The sequence below is a fragment of the Agelaius phoeniceus genome, chromosome 1 (genome assembly GCF_051311805.1).
Source record: "Agelaius phoeniceus isolate bAgePho1 chromosome 1, bAgePho1.hap1, whole genome shotgun sequence".
Classification (NCBI taxonomy): domain Eukaryota; kingdom Metazoa; phylum Chordata; class Aves; order Passeriformes; family Icteridae; genus Agelaius; species Agelaius phoeniceus.
Genome location: NC_135265.1, coordinates 131,149,189 through 131,167,052, shown reverse-complemented (window position 1 = coordinate 131,167,052; position 17,864 = coordinate 131,149,189). Strand labels below are relative to the sequence as shown.

The following is a 17,864-nucleotide window of genomic DNA, read 5'->3' as shown; positions in this document are numbered from 1 at the left end:
TACAGATAAAAGCTTTAAAAATGTCAGACTGCTGCAGGATGTGTCTCACAATAGTTCTCCCCTGATTTTCCAGTGAGATATAAAGTCCACTCTCAGCATGACTCGAGTGCTGGGTGCTTTGGAGCAGCCTCTCGGGCACCGAGACTGATGGGGCTGGAGAGCTCCAGGCCTGAGCAGTTGGAGAAGGCTGGAGATGCAGCTCTGTGTGTCACCCACCCTGAAGGCACCTTGCAGAGGTCCTCTTTTGGATCTTTTATTCCTGCTCCAATGCCATCTTTTCTTTTATTTAATTGTTTTAAACAAATTCGGTAGGCATGATTTAGGATGCAATTTTGAGGCTTAAGTTAATCCAAGATGAGCTGCTATGGTCTGTCCTTTTCCTTCACTGCTTTGTATTGTACAATGAACCAATGAAGGAAACAGAACAGGCCAAAAAAAGCAAAAGGTTTTTTGGTTGGTTTGTTGTTGTTTTTTCTTCCGGGGATTATTTTTTTTGGATGCTTCAAGACCCTGAACTTGCTGTTTTACTGTCATATAAGGCACAAACGAGGAGACACAAATTCAGTCTGGCATGGACTTGTACACCAAGGCTGAGACAAACAACTTGTTAAAAATGGGGATATTTTGTCATGGTCTTGTTACCAAGAAAACATATTCTGGAATTACTAATTTTGTAGGTTTTAGTTCACATGCCATTTCATGTGCTTTTCTTCCCCAGGTAGTCTTTAAAATATTCTCAACAAATTGAAACATGGTTTAGTCAAAGATCAGTTTAGGTACGAGTTGATATAGGTGAGATGTAGCAACATAGGAAAAAGAAAAAAAAGCAGTAAGGTAGAGATAGATAATTTTCCAGACATCTAGCAGCTTTAAAACCTGAGGCACTCTAGATCCCAGCACATGTTTCAGTGAGAAGTAGTGTGCCAGCAGTTGAATATTTCTCACTGGAGACTCCTGCACTGTGGATTTTTCTGTTTGTAGCATGTAGTCTGACTCAGTCTGACTTATATTACTGGAAATAATGTAGAAAGAAGTTTGTTTAGTTAGGCAGCATCTGTACATGAAATCTTTTAATCTGCTGTGGATTTAGTTATTTTAGTTATTTAATTGCCTTCAAAATGCTCAAAATGGGTAAAGTATCTCATATATATGAAGAAAAAGATTGTACCATTTGATTCTGGAAATAGTTCATTTAACTCTACAGTTACTCATTTAAGAGGTTGAAGATAGAGTCTGTATTATGAAAGTCAAGTACCAACTTACTGTACCACATAACAATAATGACTTTTTATTGTTCGTACATTCATTCATCCTCTCCTAGAAAATTATGCCTAAATTTTTCTTTTGAGGCTTTGTTGAATTCCAGTTTGAGTTATTGCCAGATATTTGGCATCTTCCTTCTGCAGATTTTCATTTATTTTACAGAATGCTAAATATTAGTCAATGGGGAAAATATCCAAGTTTACTCCAATAGGAGTAAATAACTTTGTTAAATTTCTCATGTTTGGAAGTCATAATAGTGAATGATATTTCTAACATTTCCATATTTAATATAATTTAATTATTTAAACTGCATGGAAATGTGACCAATAACTGAGACTGGTAAAATTAGTCTGACACCAAAATCTTGATACTGAAATGTTAGAGAATGTCATAGAATTGTAGAATCAATAAGGTAGGAAAAGACCTCCAAGGTCAAGGTCATTGAGTCCAACCTCTGACCAAGCACCACCATGGCAACTGTGCTGAGTGCCACATCCAGTTCTTTCTTGAACACCTTGAGGGATGGTGATTCCACCAATTCCCTAGGCAGTCCATTCCAATGCTTTAGCACAGTTTCAGTGGAGAAATTCTTCCTGATGTCCTAACTGAACCTCCTCTGGCACAGCTTTGGACTGGTTTCTTACACTTTCAGTATTAGCTTGGGAGAAGGGGCCAACCCTGACCTTGGTGCAATCCCTTTAGGCATTTGTAAAAGACTAAAGAAACCCACCTCCTTCAGTCACTCCCTGTAGGACTTTCTCTCTAGACCCTTCAGCAGCTCAGTTGTCCTTCTCTGGATGCACTCCAACACTTCAGTGTCTTCTTGCAGAAGTCCAGTTAGACAACATCAACAGTCATCTCTAGGCAGGTCACCTGGTCATAGAAGGAGATCGGCTTGGTCAGACAGGCTCTGCCTTTCCTGAACCTCTGCTTGGCTGGGCCCAATCCCATGGTTGTTCTCTACGTCTGCAAAACCAGGGTGAAGTTTCAGCTATTGCTTTTGAAAATATCCAAATGAAACATGCAATAAGGCTCTCATGGCAAAATGCTGTTTCTTGGCTTTAAACAGAGAAAAAACTGAAAACAGTGCCCCCTCCCAATCCTCACTCCCCTGCAAAAAACCCCACACAAAACAAAAACAAAATCAAACAAAAATAAACAAACAAACAAAAACAGAAGAAAGTGTGCAAAACTCAGCAAACCCTCACCATGTCTAAAATAAATGTGTGTTTTAAGCCAATATTTTTTGTATAAAAGCAAAGATATGAGCTTAAATTTTGAATTTAAATATGAAAAATAACACCAAAAAGCTAATGCTTTTAGTAAAAATAGAAATGAAAAAAGGCTGTGAAGAAAAAACACTCTGCCAAATTTCAGCCTGGTCTTTTTAAATTGAAAGCCTTTATTTGGAAAGAAAAAAACCTGAACACAAGCTTCTTTCTGGCCTTCACAGGGTAGCAAAATAAGCATATTGTTTGTATTAAGATGAAAAAAAAAATAATTTTGTTGGCATTAGGAAGGATTTAGCACTTGAATATCCCTGTTACAATTGGAACATTTAACACAGCTTTGATTTATGAATATTTGCATCAGTGTTTAACAGAATGTAGCCTCTTTCTTTACTTTTGATGAGCTGGGAAAACATTGCACAAAGAAGCTGAGTTTGTATTGCTCCTTGCCATCACAACTTGCATGTAATTCCTACAGTATTGTGAAAACTGCAGTTCCCATCTGAAGTAATTCTGTAGGTCCAGAAGCTCATATACACAATTACACTTCATATTGGCATCATTTGTTTTGCAACAGTTTCTATTTGAAAAGAAAACTCCTCAGAGGGAAAAAACCCATTTGACTTTTATGAAATAAACTACTTCAGGCATCTCTGCTATTTTTGTTGCCTCATTTTGGCATGATTTAATAGTTCCCTTTTGGAGGACAGCTTTAGGTTCATTTTATAAAGGACTCTTTCTGCAGTTGGATTGATACAAGTAGAAGCAATCTGTCTAGATTTAATAAGAGGACTGAAGTTTTAATTTGGAACTTTATTAGACTGGAGGACATAATTTAATAGACAGATATGTTTGTGTGTTTGTCTTTCATTATATTTCCATGTGAAATTAATATGTCAATTTGTAAAATAATTTTGATAAAGGTCAAAATTAAATTCAGTCATGTAACTCCTATGTAAAACATAATAAAATTGTTTTAGTTGGAGTGTTCAGTAGAACAATGTGGCAAACAAAGGTCTATTAGATAACAATGATACATTAACTAAATTTCCAAACTGTTCGAAACTTCTCAATGCAGTAGATGAAGTACTTTGTACCAAGGAAGAAATTATCCAGTGTTACCTTTGTAATTCCAGTTTAAGCATAATGGAAAGCAAAAATGGAACTTATTCCTTTTCTGTAACTTACTTTGTCCACTAGGCAAGATCTTTATTTCCATGTAAATATTAATACTTATTAGAAAAAGGGATAAAACTTGGTCACATACAACAGTGATGGAGCAGATGTGATTGGCACTTTGATTTTGTGGTTTCACACTTGTGAGTCTTTCCATAACTTATGTAATGTGAAGCATGAGCTCATGATTGGCTGAAGGGTTTTGATCAGAGTTAAGAAATGACTGGAAATTTTACTTCAATAGTGTCATTATATGACCATAATTAATATGAGAAGCTGGAAAAAATATGCAGATGTAGATGCTTTTCCTCTAAATGGCTGCACTTCCAAAGATTATATTGCCTACAGTTATTCTATTAATTAAAGAATTATTCTACAAATTACCAGAAAAAGAACATTAAAATGTTTATAGTGAAATTTGCACATGCTTACGTTGTTTTTGTTGAAAATTCTTGAGAGATTAAGAAATATGATGTGGCAATTCTGCCAGTTGTTCTAAAACGCTTCTCTTTGATTTGGTAAATGGGTTGGTTATCGGTCTAAAGTATTAGGTTTTGTATTTACCTTGATGATTTTATTCCTGCTCTTTATGGAGCAAAATTTTTGAAGACATCACTACCATCTAGGTATTGTGATCAGAAATGGAAAATAAATAAGACTTACCTGGTCAAAATTGCAGTGACCTTAGATGGTACTACTTGCCAATGTTGAAAAGCAAATCTATTTATTGATCCTTGATTTTATGACGTACTTATCTCTTTGTGTTCTACAGGACATGCCATTTTCATGCCCTTTCTCGTGGTAGATATATGTGCCATATGCCCTAGTGAACTCAAGAGGTTAAGCTAGTAAAGTTACCTATCTCAACACATGAAAAGGAAGAATTAACCACAGTTCCCCAGCTACCAGTGTAGCTTTCAACACCTTTTCTATGGTGTGTAGTTTTGATAGGATATATAACTGTGAAAGGACAAGAAAATGCACTGAAGTGATCTAAGAAGTAAACTATCATCTTGATGTGTTTTTTCTAGCTATTGAAAACCTTTCCATATTGCAACTTATTCTGACAGTGAAACTGTAGAATACCTCTGATTGAAGTACCATCTGGTTATGCTCAAGGCTTTAAAGCTATTATCTCAGCTTAAAATTTCAGCGTCCTATACTTTTTTCTTCACCAAACTATCCATTTTTAAACCACAAATATTTTTCCAGTCCTTTCAGATTTTATCTAAAAGTATATTTTAACAGTATTTAAATAGTTCTTAAACAATAACAATTTATCTTGATAGATGACATGCTGTGTTTTTTCATTTTATTTTAATTAGCTATTGTGGAACCAAATTCCCTTTTGTTTTATTCCTTTGAATACTGTTTAATTATAGTTATCATGCCAAATATCTTAAAGGTTATTTTACCAATATAGTTTCATTTAACATAAGCCATGTGGAATCAATAGTCCTGTTTCCTAAAGTGAATGCTTGGAAAATCTTACATTCATATGTTAAGAGTACACATCCTTTCCTCATTAGCTGGAAAGTACAGGGATTTTGGCACAGGTTCTGTGTGGAAGCATTGTGCAGCTTTTATATGGATTTTGTTTTTAGCCTTTGATGACACTGTTTAGAATAGGAAGTATCTAATAAGTAAAGCATTTTGTCTAATGTGCTGCCAGTGTGTTTAATATATGCCTGGAGGTCTGAAACATTATCTTCTCCACTATAGTAATATGCATTTAATTCTCTGAAAGCAGAAGGTCGAACTTTTAAAAGGGACTCAAAGTACATTTTCAACTAAAATAATTTAAACCACATGGGATAGGGGACCAGAGTAATGTACGGTTGGTTTTTATGGTTTAATCATGATCATGTTAATGCACACCAGTAGCTAATTAAAGAAAACTTTTATTGTTCATTTTAAATGGGTTATGTAAAGAGTAAGAGAATTGATATTATACAGCCCAATGATAAATGTTACCATTACATTTGCTAACAGCAAGATGATATTGCTGTTCTTGACATCTTTAAAGTATTGGCCCATTTATTCCATAACAGAGCAAAGAATCTTTTTAGAGTAGTTATACTGAGATTGTTCCTTCTCATCTTCTTATCCCATTATTGTTGGAAGGCTTGATGCTCTACTGAGCTGAAATTGATGCAAGAAGTTCCAGTGCTACTTCTGCACTTTTATTCTGTACCCAGTTGTGCTATGTACAGCTGTCTTGCAAATCATTATCCATGTGTTTCAACCTTTATAATATATGTGGTAAGACCCTACATAAGTCAAAGTTTCATTGTGAAACCGGGTGGCATGGGAAGCCGTAATAGGATATGGTGTCTTTCACCTTTTGGGCACTGGTTCATATTCCATACTGCTTAATATTGAGCAGAAATTGCCTTCTGAGTGTGCTGTTCAGTGACCTGCATGAATTGATTTGGGGTCTCAGTAAAGTTTCTGTAGTTGAATGTCCGCATAACAGGAAACTCAGCAGTTGGGACCAATTAGCACCCTTGCAGCAGTCTGCACAGAGAACCTATAGCCTGGCTATAGGATGGATGGAGACAGAGCTACTTTCTTACCTTCCTAAAGGTGCTTTGTATAGACCAGAACATTTCATAAATACTTAATGATAAAAAGAGGCAGAGGAAAAGAGCTAGGATTCAACTCAAATCTGTTTAGGTGTGAGAAGAGAGGATCCATTCAGAAACCAGAAGCACTGTGATTTCTTTCTCCACTTTATCATATACATGTGATGCTTTTCTCCCTGGAAGGTTGTCACTTGGTGGGTGACACTGTATCTTCATTTCCTCTGGCCAAGTCATGCATAACCTAAATGTCAGGTGGCTGCAGAAATTTCTTCTGCATAGAGGAGAACAAGAGAATGTCATGTAGTAACCATAAGAGAGTCATTCACCACTGAATCATGCTTTCTGAAAACATTTTTCATCAGACTTAACTGATGTCTGTATAGCAATTAAAAATTTCTGGGTTTAGCAACATATGCCCTCAACTTAATTACAGGCAGCATTTCCATGAAATGATATGACAAGATTTTCTCACAGCTCCATCCTTTCTTTCTGCTTCCCCTCAATACATGAGCAATGAAAATGCATTTTTTTGAAATTCCATATGCAGAGTTTATAATGAGAGATGTCAAAATAGCTGTTCGGTAGAAAATATTCTGAAATATTCTTTTTCTGCCTTATCTGTACCAATTGGTACCATCTGTACCAATTTTGGAAGTGCCATCAGTGCAGGATATGGGTGAAGCTCTTTATAGTTTACCAGGCAGAGAGGCTGAGGTGTAAATAGTATAACTTTGCTAGGATATCAGGAGGAATGAGGATTTCTTGGCTCACAATGTAGTGATTCATTAAAATGGTCTCTAGTTATTTTTACAGAGGCAGCATTAAAAGTGATATCACATTTACAAGTCAGTGATATGAGTCTACCATAGAAAACAGCCACAAAGAATTTTATTGGTTATTCGAAAAATATGTACACGAGTGAATCTGAAAAGATTGTAACCAGAGCTGGCAAAAACCTTTTCAAAGAAAATCTCAGCTAGTTAATGGTTCTGGTTTAGGATTTCCTCTGTAATACTTTTTCTAGTATGTTCATTCCTTTAAAGAAAAGGAGAGGGGATTACTCCCTTTGTTCCATAAAGCAGAATATAAAGGAAGATTTTAAAAGCCTGCTTTTCTTTACCTCCCTCATAACCCAATTTCTCCAATACATGTAGAATCTAATACATTGCTGCATAAAGACCACGTAAATTTGAGGAAATTGAGAAATTCACTGTCCTTTATTCCTATCATTAAGTTGCTGATAAATTATTCATTTTTAATTATTTATCTTTAATTCATTATTCTCTTTTGAAAAGAAAATTATGGTACTGTTTGCCGTAGTTCATATTTCACTTTTTGAAGATTCATTTGGGTGGACAAGGTAAGAAGAAATTATTGAAATGGGTCCTGCAATGAAGAAATTAAATCATTGAGTCAATGTGCAGCATCAGCCAAAAAACCTAACAGAATACTGGACATCTGGATGGAGATGGAGAACAAGACAGAAGAAGCATTTCACTTCTGTAGAGAACTGTAGTGGTTCCACTTCTTGGGTGCTTCATAGAGTACTCGAGAAGGCCATAGTGAAGTTATAGAAGTAGAAAAGGGAGGTTAAAAAGATTGAAGGTGCTGGAGCACCTTTGTGAGGAGGGACTAAAAAGGCTGGGATTTCAATGTCTGAAGAGGAGAAGGCTGAGGGGGGCCTGTGGTGATACTTTACAAAGTCATAACAGCAGTAATAAAGCTGAATGTGGACTTGAACAATTCATATGCTACAAAAGGTTGGGGGAAATCAATGTTACTGGGAGGAGATAGTTTAAAACAATTAAAAAAAAAAAATTGGAACTTGTTGCCCCTGAAGGTTGTGAAGAGCTGACACTGTCAGTGTGTTCAGAAAGGAAGTGGATGAATTTATGGACAAGAAGCCCAGAGATGGTAACTAAAACGACCACACAAACATGTACCCCTGGCATCCTACATGCAGCAGCTGTAGAGGAGCAGATTGCAGGATGTGGGCAGTGTTTCTGGTATTTCTTAACAGAGTTTCCTCCTGGTGCTGTCAAGAGCAGTGTACTGGGCTAGATGGGTTAGGAATCCAACCGAGTTGGGCATTTCTTTTGTTAGCTCTTGTTCAGAGCAGAGCAGAGCAGAAACTCTACTGCAGCAGCATAGATGGAAGTGTTAGTTGTGCTGTGGAAGTTACACAGGGTGAATGTATGACTTTTATCTTCATATGAATCTGAGTAATTAGTCATATATCAATTATTATTGAATTTTTGCAGATTGTTTTTTTGCCACATATTTTAGTATATGCTCCCCACCTTGTCCTCAAGCTTTTGATAGGATTTCTACTTGTTTCATGAGCAGTATTGAAAGTGGTTTTTACTGATGTACTTCTTTGTCTTGGGATATCTCTGTCTCTTGAGTTAGGACAATAAGGTCTCTGGACACAGCCTTGCAACTTTTTATTTCAGTCTTGCATTTTTTTTGTTTGTCAGTGGTGTTTGTTTTCTTTTTGAAATATTTCTATATGCAATGATTTCTCACATGAAACCCTATGACTGTCACAGCCAATAGTCTTTCTAGCCTTGGTAAGCTAAGAACACATTCCCCTCACCGAGATAGTCTTTAGATAGTTTTGATGTTTCCTTTAACTTTGGTGTTTTATATAAGGCAGCTGCCTTCCATGACTCTTAAGAAAAATATTTTTCTACAATATATTTTTCAACACATTTCAAATTATAATTTCCATTTAGTCTTTTTATGATTGTGTAGTAGATTATTATTATGTTCCATTTCATCTAATTACAAAATTTTAGTGACAAAGGTGACTTTTTGAGCATCAGTGCTCAAAACTGGAAAATAATTCTAATTAAGCTTTTATTTGCAATACATTATTTCATAGATATATGGGTTTATATTAATCTATAAATTTCTTATAAATTATTTAAAGTTTTTTTAATGAAGAGTTTAATTTTTTTAAAATGTTTTCCAAGCCTAAAAATCGTTACTGCTTGGTTTTTGTTTTTTTTCACTTTTACTTTTTGTTGGCTCTTCAGCTATTGTGAGTCATCATTTCATTGGAACAGACACCTGCTGTGTTTTAATGAGTGATTACTGTGTGAAAGTTAACTTGGCAGATTTTTTTTTTATAATTCTCTCTTTTGACATCATGTTTATGTAGTGATTTTTTTGCTGTGACTGAAGTGGAAATAGCTGGAATATGGATATCAGAAGTTAATATAACATTTTCCTTTGCAGGTTTCCAAGCAAGAACAGAAGAAGATGGATGTGGCTGATGGAGGAACAGTTGAGACTTCTTCCCGTTACAGCGGGGCTCAGGACAGTGGAATTGGCAGCGACAGCGTTAAGATCAGGATCATCCAGATCGAGCAGCACAGTGGCACCAGCCAGCACCGCATTGCCCGCCCTTCCCGCCAGTCTTCCATCGTGAAGAACCTCAACTTCATTCCCTTTGACATTTTTGTCACAGCAAGTCGAATCTCATTGATGACGTACTCATGCACTACCTCACCTAAATCAAAATCAGCGCAAGATCAGAAAGACGGTGAGAAGATCAGCAAAAGCTCCTTGAACCTTCCAGAAACTGTCTCAGGCAGCAGCCATGATACCAAGAAGCCCAGTCAGCCATGCATCTCTTCTGTCACAGCAGATGATCTTTTGAACAGTAACCCTCCCCTGTCTGCTGGCAGAAAACCAGGTCTTCTGTCACTGGAGAGCCTGCACGCTTCCACAAGGTCATCTGCTCGCCAAGCCCTGGGCATCACTATTGTACGGCAGCCTGGGCGCCGCGGAGCAGGGGACATAGAGCTCCAGCCATTTCTCTACCTGGTTGTGTCACAGCCCTCTGTGCTTCTCAGCTGCCACCACAGAAAGCAAAAAGTAGAAATATCAGTGTTTGATGCTGGCCTTAAAGGAGTCACCTCAGACTACAAGTGTACAGGTAAGAGCATTTAACATCCAGTCCTGGTTATAGCCATGAAAATGATTGCACGGGTCAGAAGTTACAGAGGGTGGTGGAAAACAGCTCAGACAACTTCAGGACATCTTTAAATATCAATCGCTAAATATACATATTTTTAGGATTATGCCTCACAGCTGAATCAAGTTAAGTGTGTAAAATGTTTGAAATTAATTAAGATCTAACCTTTTAGCAACCAGTTCTTCCTGTTTCTTAGTACTGCTTTCTCATTACCAGATTGTGGCAGGGATTGTTGCATTGCTGTAACTTCTCAAAGTTTTCTAAGGAAGTAAAGGTTGTAGGCCAAGGTAATTTCATAAAGAGCATTTTTTATGACTGAATGTCACAATATTTTCCTATACCAGCCTACCAATAAAATGTAAAGGTAAACACTGTAGAATCACCTGGTGTTTTGGACATAAGCTGTAAAAAAAAATTAAGTGATCTTTCAAACAGCCTCAAGAGATGTCATGTATTTTAAGTTTTCATTCAATTGAGCAATAGGGTTTTGCAGCAAATTCCATCTCTTAAAAAATGCACTTTTTTTTAAATTCCATATGCAGAGTTTATAAGGAGAGATGCCAAAATATCTCTTCAGTAGAAAATATTCTGAAATATTCTTTTTCTGCCTTATCTGTACTGCTGAAGAGAGAAATTAAATGATTGCAATTCATTTGTCTAGCAGTCAGTACAGGGTATACTGATTTTATGAGATATATCATTATGGAGTGTTACCCCAAAAAATGTAAATGAGTATGCAGATGAACATACAGCCAGAAGAATATGGGGTTTTAAATTGTCTTCTGAATGAGAGCTGTGGGTACTGCTAGTTTTTCCTTGACAGTATTCCCAGCACAGTAGTTGTGAAAAGTAGTATACTTTTCTGTGCAGCTTTACCCAATCTTTGCTGAATAAGATTGTATCTTTTGAAAATTAGCATTAAAATAATATGCTTTTGCAGAAGACTAAAAATGCAATCAGTTCTCAGCAATCTGAATTGTAGTGGAACTTTTAAGAGGGATTTCACTTAAAGAAGTGAAAAAGATTAGGCAGTGGTAGAAAAGATACTTAAAACAGGGAGATTTGTTCTCTGCTACATTTTATTAATCCTTCTGTTTTTGTCTTTCTCTGCTGTTCCTGCTCTGTCTTGCCTTGAATGAAACACATTTGTGTCATGAATTTGATTGACTCCAGATTCTCATGTGTATTTCTTATGTTCTATGTAAAATGTTATTGCAGCAACTAATGTGAAGCAAACTCACAAAGCAAAGCTTGAAGAAAGCTTGGAGTAGGTCTAAGATCACATCTTCATTAAATTAGTGCTTTGGAAAGATGCAATAGGACTTCTTCATATCTCATGTCTGAGGCATTCAAGCATGTCCTTGCTACAAGCTGCCACCACCAATGAACTGGGCAAAGTTCTGTCCATTCTGCTTCTACAATTACCTCCTGAAGTCTTTCACTGTCTTCATGTCTATTTTATACAAGCTGTAATAAAATCTTCTTACAACTTGAAAGTGCATCAGAGAGCACAGAAGCATGGCAAGAAGTCTAAATAATAAAGACAGTAGGAACATAGGAACATACAGCCTGAGAGCTCCTCAGTCACCACAGGTTGCTCATTGGGAGACTAAAGAGTAGCCATACATGGGTCATACCCCTTTCTTTGGCTTTAAGTTTCCATGTCAGGCAAATGTAAAGAAGTGTGGAGATAGGACTCAGACATTATGTGAAGGCAGAAGTCCTGGTCCCATGCTGCCTTTGTGGGCAGTAGATAAATACCTTCCTCATGTATCACAGAATGTGCTTGCTGCCAATGCACTAGCCCTCTTGTCAAAAGAGTTTGAGAGGTGGTTGCTAAAGTGCTAGTACCTAAAAATACCATCCTAAGTGTATTAATAAGTTAATAAAATTAAGGCATACTTCCAGTTACACACTAATTCACTCAGCAAAGAAGGTAGGATAAAGTTTTTATTGCCTCTTGTTTAGGAAGACCTGCTGTGCTGGTAATCACATCATTTAGGATTAACATTGTCATACCACTATAGTAACATGCTGGGTTTGGAAATTTCTATTTTTCATTCTTAACGTGTATTAGAGGGAAAATAGCCATGAACTGAATGTAGTACATATATGTATGAGTGTCTGTGTGTGTACATATTAGACACACACTATATATTGCATGTAATGTAATACAGAATAAGGAGCTCTTTGTGGCATTTTTTGTGCTGCTGTGGTTGATTTCATTGATCACACCAGCTTTTCTTGGCATTGTGATTATTTGTTGAGTTTTGTCTGAAAGAGATGTATTGTCCATATGAAGAACAATATAAAGTTTGTTTGAAAGAACGAAGTTAATTTCTCTCCTTCTGTACGATACACATGCACTATATTCCTTTATTTCTTGTATCAAGGACTGGAGAGTGGGAAAAAGACATAAATGATGTTTAAATTCCAGTGAATGTTGCTAAACTGTATTTCCAGTTAGCCTCTCTAGAAGACTGTTCTTGTGTGTATACATATGCATGCAAGTAACTATTATCTAACACAGAATGGGGAAGAGAACATAAGATAAATTTAAAAGATATTTTTAACTGGATTATAAGAACTGAGGGAGCATATTCCCCCTTGAAAACAAAAAAAAAAAGAAACAACCAAATCATAGACCAAATGAAAATATTGTGTGCTTCTCATCCTGTTATGTAGATAGGCAGCAGCACAGCAGCAGTTCAAAACTTTAGGCCTATAACATTGCAAATTTTGATCACAGCCTAAAAATTGAGACTTGTCTGAGCAAAAGTAAAATTACATTGTTATGAAGTTTTTTGGTAAACCTATGGGGGTGTTTTCTCATTACTTAAACTAATATGCTTAAACTTACTTAGTTAAGCTATATATGAAATATTTACGTTGCATTCAAAACATGCAAATAAAATCTCCGCCATTTAAAATCATTCTATGTATTCTATGCATTCTACAGCATATTCACTGCGTAAGAGTATTTTAGGAATGTTTTAAAAATTGTTTCTATCAATTTTGGTGTGAAATTCTGAAGACTTGAATACTGTTCGTTCAACAGCCATAGATTTAGGTCTTGTGAAATATTGTGCCATTTCTTACAGTTTGTATAAAAGAAAAAAAATTACAGTTCTGAAACAAGCCTCAAATTTTTGCAAAGTAGAAGCAAATGCAGAATTCTGTTGAGAAATTAGGAAGGTTTTATTTTTTGGTTGACATAAGTTCCACAAATAAACTTTATGATAAAGAAAATCTGGTGATAGTCTGCATGTAGTTGTGCTTTTCATCCCTCAGCTCCCAATAGTGTACTTCTAAGAAATATGTTGTTTAGGTGTAGGTCAACAAAGATTTTCTAGACTTTAGAAATGCTTCTAATAGGTAATTTGATGACAGTCTATTTTATGAACCTTTGTATAAAAGAGAATGATAGTTAGTCCTGGGCTGGTGACAGAATTAAGGGTTACTGCTTCATGATGGTTTACTGCTTTGAACATTATGTAGAAATGAAGATTTTATACTGTTATGAAGCCATATGTATTTTATTTGGGACAAGGGTTTTGTTATTAGTTTTGAATAGAGCATAAAATTCACAATCTTGCACATTAAACTATCACTCCCTTTGTGAGACAGTGCATTGTACAGTGGCTGAAACACTAAATTTCATCCAAAGAACTTGGCTCCTCCAACACTAACTGTGTTATTTATTTCTAGCTTAATTTCTGAAGCACAAAAGAAATAAGAACTTAAGAATTAAATAGGAGGAAATAGGCCATTTCAAAGTTCAGCATTCTTAGTTTATTAATTATCAGTCAGTAGCAGCACATTTCCATCAGACCAGTCTCTGCATGTGGGAGCATTTGCCTGCCTGGGAGCCAAAGACCCAATGGTTGTGCTTCCTCAGTCTTCTCTAGAACCGCTTCCCCTGGAAAGTCAGTTTCTAGGAGGAGACTTACTAGGTTGTTGAAATGTTAACTCAGTTTTATTATGGTTGTGCTAAACTTCTTCATTTGTGTTTTGTAATTGTGCAGCTTGATTGCAGTTATGCTACTGCAAGGTACAGGAACTTAAAATCAAAGTAAATAAATTAATGGAATAAATTTTAACTCCTTAATAAGTGGCTACTCCTAATAAATTTTAACTCCTTAATAAATAGTTGCTCCTTGAGTTTACTTGTAAGATTCTGTAAAAAAAGACTGAAAGATACTGTAAAATGACTCTTTTTTATTAAATGCTCATCCTATATTTAACAAAAAGGCATCTGCTAACTGTTAGTTTTTTGCTAGCAGAGTTTTGGCCATTTTTACTTAAATAAAATGGGTGCAATTGTTTTTAATGTAATCTCATAAACTGCTTTTATAAATATTTTTTTTTAATCTTTATTTGCTTTGTTTCAGGTAATGTAATCCAGATACAAAATTGCCTCATTTCCTGACCACTGTGCTCTGGGCATTCTTGAAAAATCTTTTTTCTATTTGTTTGTTTGTTTACTTTCAAAGAGGAGGTTGTGGTGCTTGGTTGTTTCAAGGGAGAGAAATTTCTCAGTAAATATCTGTTATGCATGGAATTTCTTCAACTTCCGCCAACCACTCATTTGCAAAAAACAGTCATTGTGGGGCCATCCAGAATTATTCTTGATTTTTTTTTTATTTTATTTTATTTGACACCCACACCTTTGATGGCAGGGGGTCCATGAAGAGCAGATGCAGTAGCTAAGACCACATGTAACCTCTGATCTAAAGGAAAGCCTTTTCCAAGCTTTTGCATGAAAAGCAGCAGAGGCTGGCTCTGGCGGGCAGCCTGATTCACTGCCTCTGTGTCAGCCTGTGCTTCCTACATGGCACAGCGAGGATTTAAGGCTGCTTCCTAGCGTGGCATTGAGGGAGTTCTGCTGGATGTCACCTGTTCCCCTCTGGGTATATTTATTGTCCAGTACATCTGCAGTCATGGATGAGGGGGGAGCAGTGCAGCCCTCACCCATAAAGCCAAATTGGCCTGGGAATGTGCATTCCTCAGGTTACTTTAAGTGCTCATTTTTGAGCTTCTGACACAGCACTTGTGAGTACTCTAGCAGAAATGTTTTTCCACTTGTGTTCTTTAAATTCCAGTGGAAACCGTTTTGAAAACAAGACCAAACGTTCCACTTCAGAGTTTCAAATGCAGAGATGATTGCAGCATCATAGTGGCTTTTAAAATTGACTGCAGACCAAAATGTGATTCATCCATTGAAATAAAAGCACATTGCCGTGCTCGGCTGGGCTGGGGAGCGTTCCAGCCGAGCGGGCCACGCCGCCGTGCCGCACTCGCGCTCGGTGGCCCTGTCCCCTGCTGCCCAGGGCTCACAGGGCTCTGCTCCCTGAGCTCCCCTCATTAAAGCCTTCCAGATGGCCCCTCTGCTCCCCTAGCTGGCCTGGCTGTCAGCTATGAAGAGGAACAAAGACACATTTTGGAGAAGAAAATCTTCAAGATGCAGAATTTCTCCTGCCTTCCTGGTTTCCTTTCCCCTGAGTCCCTGTTCTCTTCAGAAGTTTGGGGTTTTCTGTCTGCTGTTAACAGAAGACCGAGGAGATAGCAGTGAAATCAAAAGCTTGCAAATTCAAAGCAAGTTTAGGAAGATATTTCATAAAGTGAAGTTTGGAGCTGAGGTCTGGATCTCAGCAAGGCTAAAAGTGGCTTAGATTTTTTTTTTTTTTTTTACTTTTTATTTTAGAGGGGAGGAAGAAGGTAAATGTCGTTCTGTTGAAGGTTTCACCTTCTCAGTCTTACAGATTTTTAATTACAGTCTTGAAATTTAAAGTTTTGTTGATCTGTAATAGTTGTCTCACTGTTTTTCTTTTGCTGCTGCAGACAAATTTTTCACATGGTGTAGAGGATAAAATTTCTGGCCATCTTCACTGCTCCTCGCTTCCCAGTCCTTTCTTTTCTCTATCTTGGCTTGCTGTGGAGTAATTCTAGCCTCTCCTTTTACTTATATATGCATCCCCTGGGTTTTCTCCAGCATTTTCTTTATACAAATAACTGCAAATTTAAGTGTTGATTTTTGGGAGAATCATAGAAAATGGAAATGGAAATGACCTATTATAATACATTATTCAGAACCAGTTCCCTGCTGATGCATAATTGTTCCCAATTGTATATTTTATAGTCTTCTGTCAAGTGTATTTTTAAACATTCTGAATGCCTCCATCATTTCTTTGAGAGACAAGAGTCCTTTTTCTAATAACTCTTCTCATCACAAATTCCTCACTTCTCATTCTAAAATTCTTTTTTTTCGTTCAGTTGCTTCTCTGTTTCCTGTGATTTTGGCATAGGGATTGATTGACTGATACTGCTTTATTCCTTTCCTGATTCTTGATCCTCTGAAGATGCATGTGCTGTTTTCTATCTTAGAAGATATTTTAATAGAGTCATCTTTTGGTTGTTTGACCCTTGAGATATATATTTGTCTTACCCTCATACATTTTATTTGCAACTCCCCTCAAGTTTCTGATATACACAAGCATAGTCAATTTTGAAACCTCTGGATTTTAGCTTTCATATCATTACATAAAAAACTTAAAACTGGACTATTTGGCTGGACAGTCAAGTCTGTTACCCAGATTCCAAATTAACTCTGTGCTATGGGCTTGGAAACACTCAAGCTGGCTCTATGCATGGCCCTTTGATATTATTCACTCTGATGCAAAATTGTCAATGCAATACTCCTGCTTCCGAAAGTAGCTCAGTTTCACTTGAACTTTAAAAATGCTTGAACTCAGTAAGACCAGTGCTGGGTTAAAAGTAATGTATTTTGTTGGACTTGTGCTTTGAGGTTTCTTCATGTTGTGTTCCTAATATATGAATTTTGGAGTCCTTATTATTCACATATCCCAGTCCTGCAGTGCCCCAGGTGATGACAGTGTTGCACTCCTTGCAGACATGACAGAGCAAAAAAATCTCCTGAGAATCCCATGGTTGCTTTATTTTTTGGTTCTGTACTTAAGTGCTGCAGTTCCCAGTAGCCTGAGGAGAGTTTGTGTAGTTAATGAAATATGTCACAGAGGGATTTTCTGCTGTGTAAGTTCTTTTTATCAGAGATGTTTTCTGCTTGAAAGAGCTACAACTTCAAAATAATTATTAGGTATTTAATAGTTTTATTATCTTAGGATAACAAAACTACCTGTAAGTGTATTTTACAAAAGAAGTGTTCAGCTAAATGTAGTGGATTTTCTGAAAAGCTGGTAGAAGATGTAGGTTGCTATATACAGTATTTGATGATATCTTCCAGAAATGAGACTAAATAATGGCATATTTCAGTGTTTTGTGCCCTATTAGTACACCTAAATGTTTATATTAATACTTACAGAGGAACTGTAATTTAGAGATGAATTTAATCAATTCAGTGATGTTCATTGAGCAATATTCAGTCATTTTTACAATGCTTTACACTATATATTCTGGAAAATGTTAAAATGTTAGCTGCTTATGATGTCTACCAGCACAAAACAAGATATAATTTTATAGATCCAACTCAGAGATCCTTGTTCAGAACAGCTATAAATCTGTGTTTTGGAAAAAATATGTTCCTTGGTGGTAAAGAGGATGTTGATGATGATGATGATGATGATGATGAGTAACAGTAGTAGTAGTAGTATT

At 36.5% G+C, this 17,864-nt stretch overlaps 1 protein-coding gene across 5 annotated transcripts in view; it reads left to right on the top strand.

Annotated features, from left to right (window-relative positions):
- Window positions 1–17,864, top strand: part of VPS13B (vacuolar protein sorting 13 homolog B) — a 434,757-nt gene that overhangs the window by 308,141 nt on the left and 108,752 nt on the right. For all 5 annotated transcript variants that reach the window (XM_077187531.1, XM_077187521.1, XM_077187524.1 and 2 more), the window contains one exon: window positions 9,494–10,196. In XM_077187531.1, coding sequence (XP_077043646.1) covers window positions 9,494–10,196 — 703 coding nt within the window. The remainder of the gene's footprint in view (window positions 1–9,493; window positions 10,197–17,864) is intronic.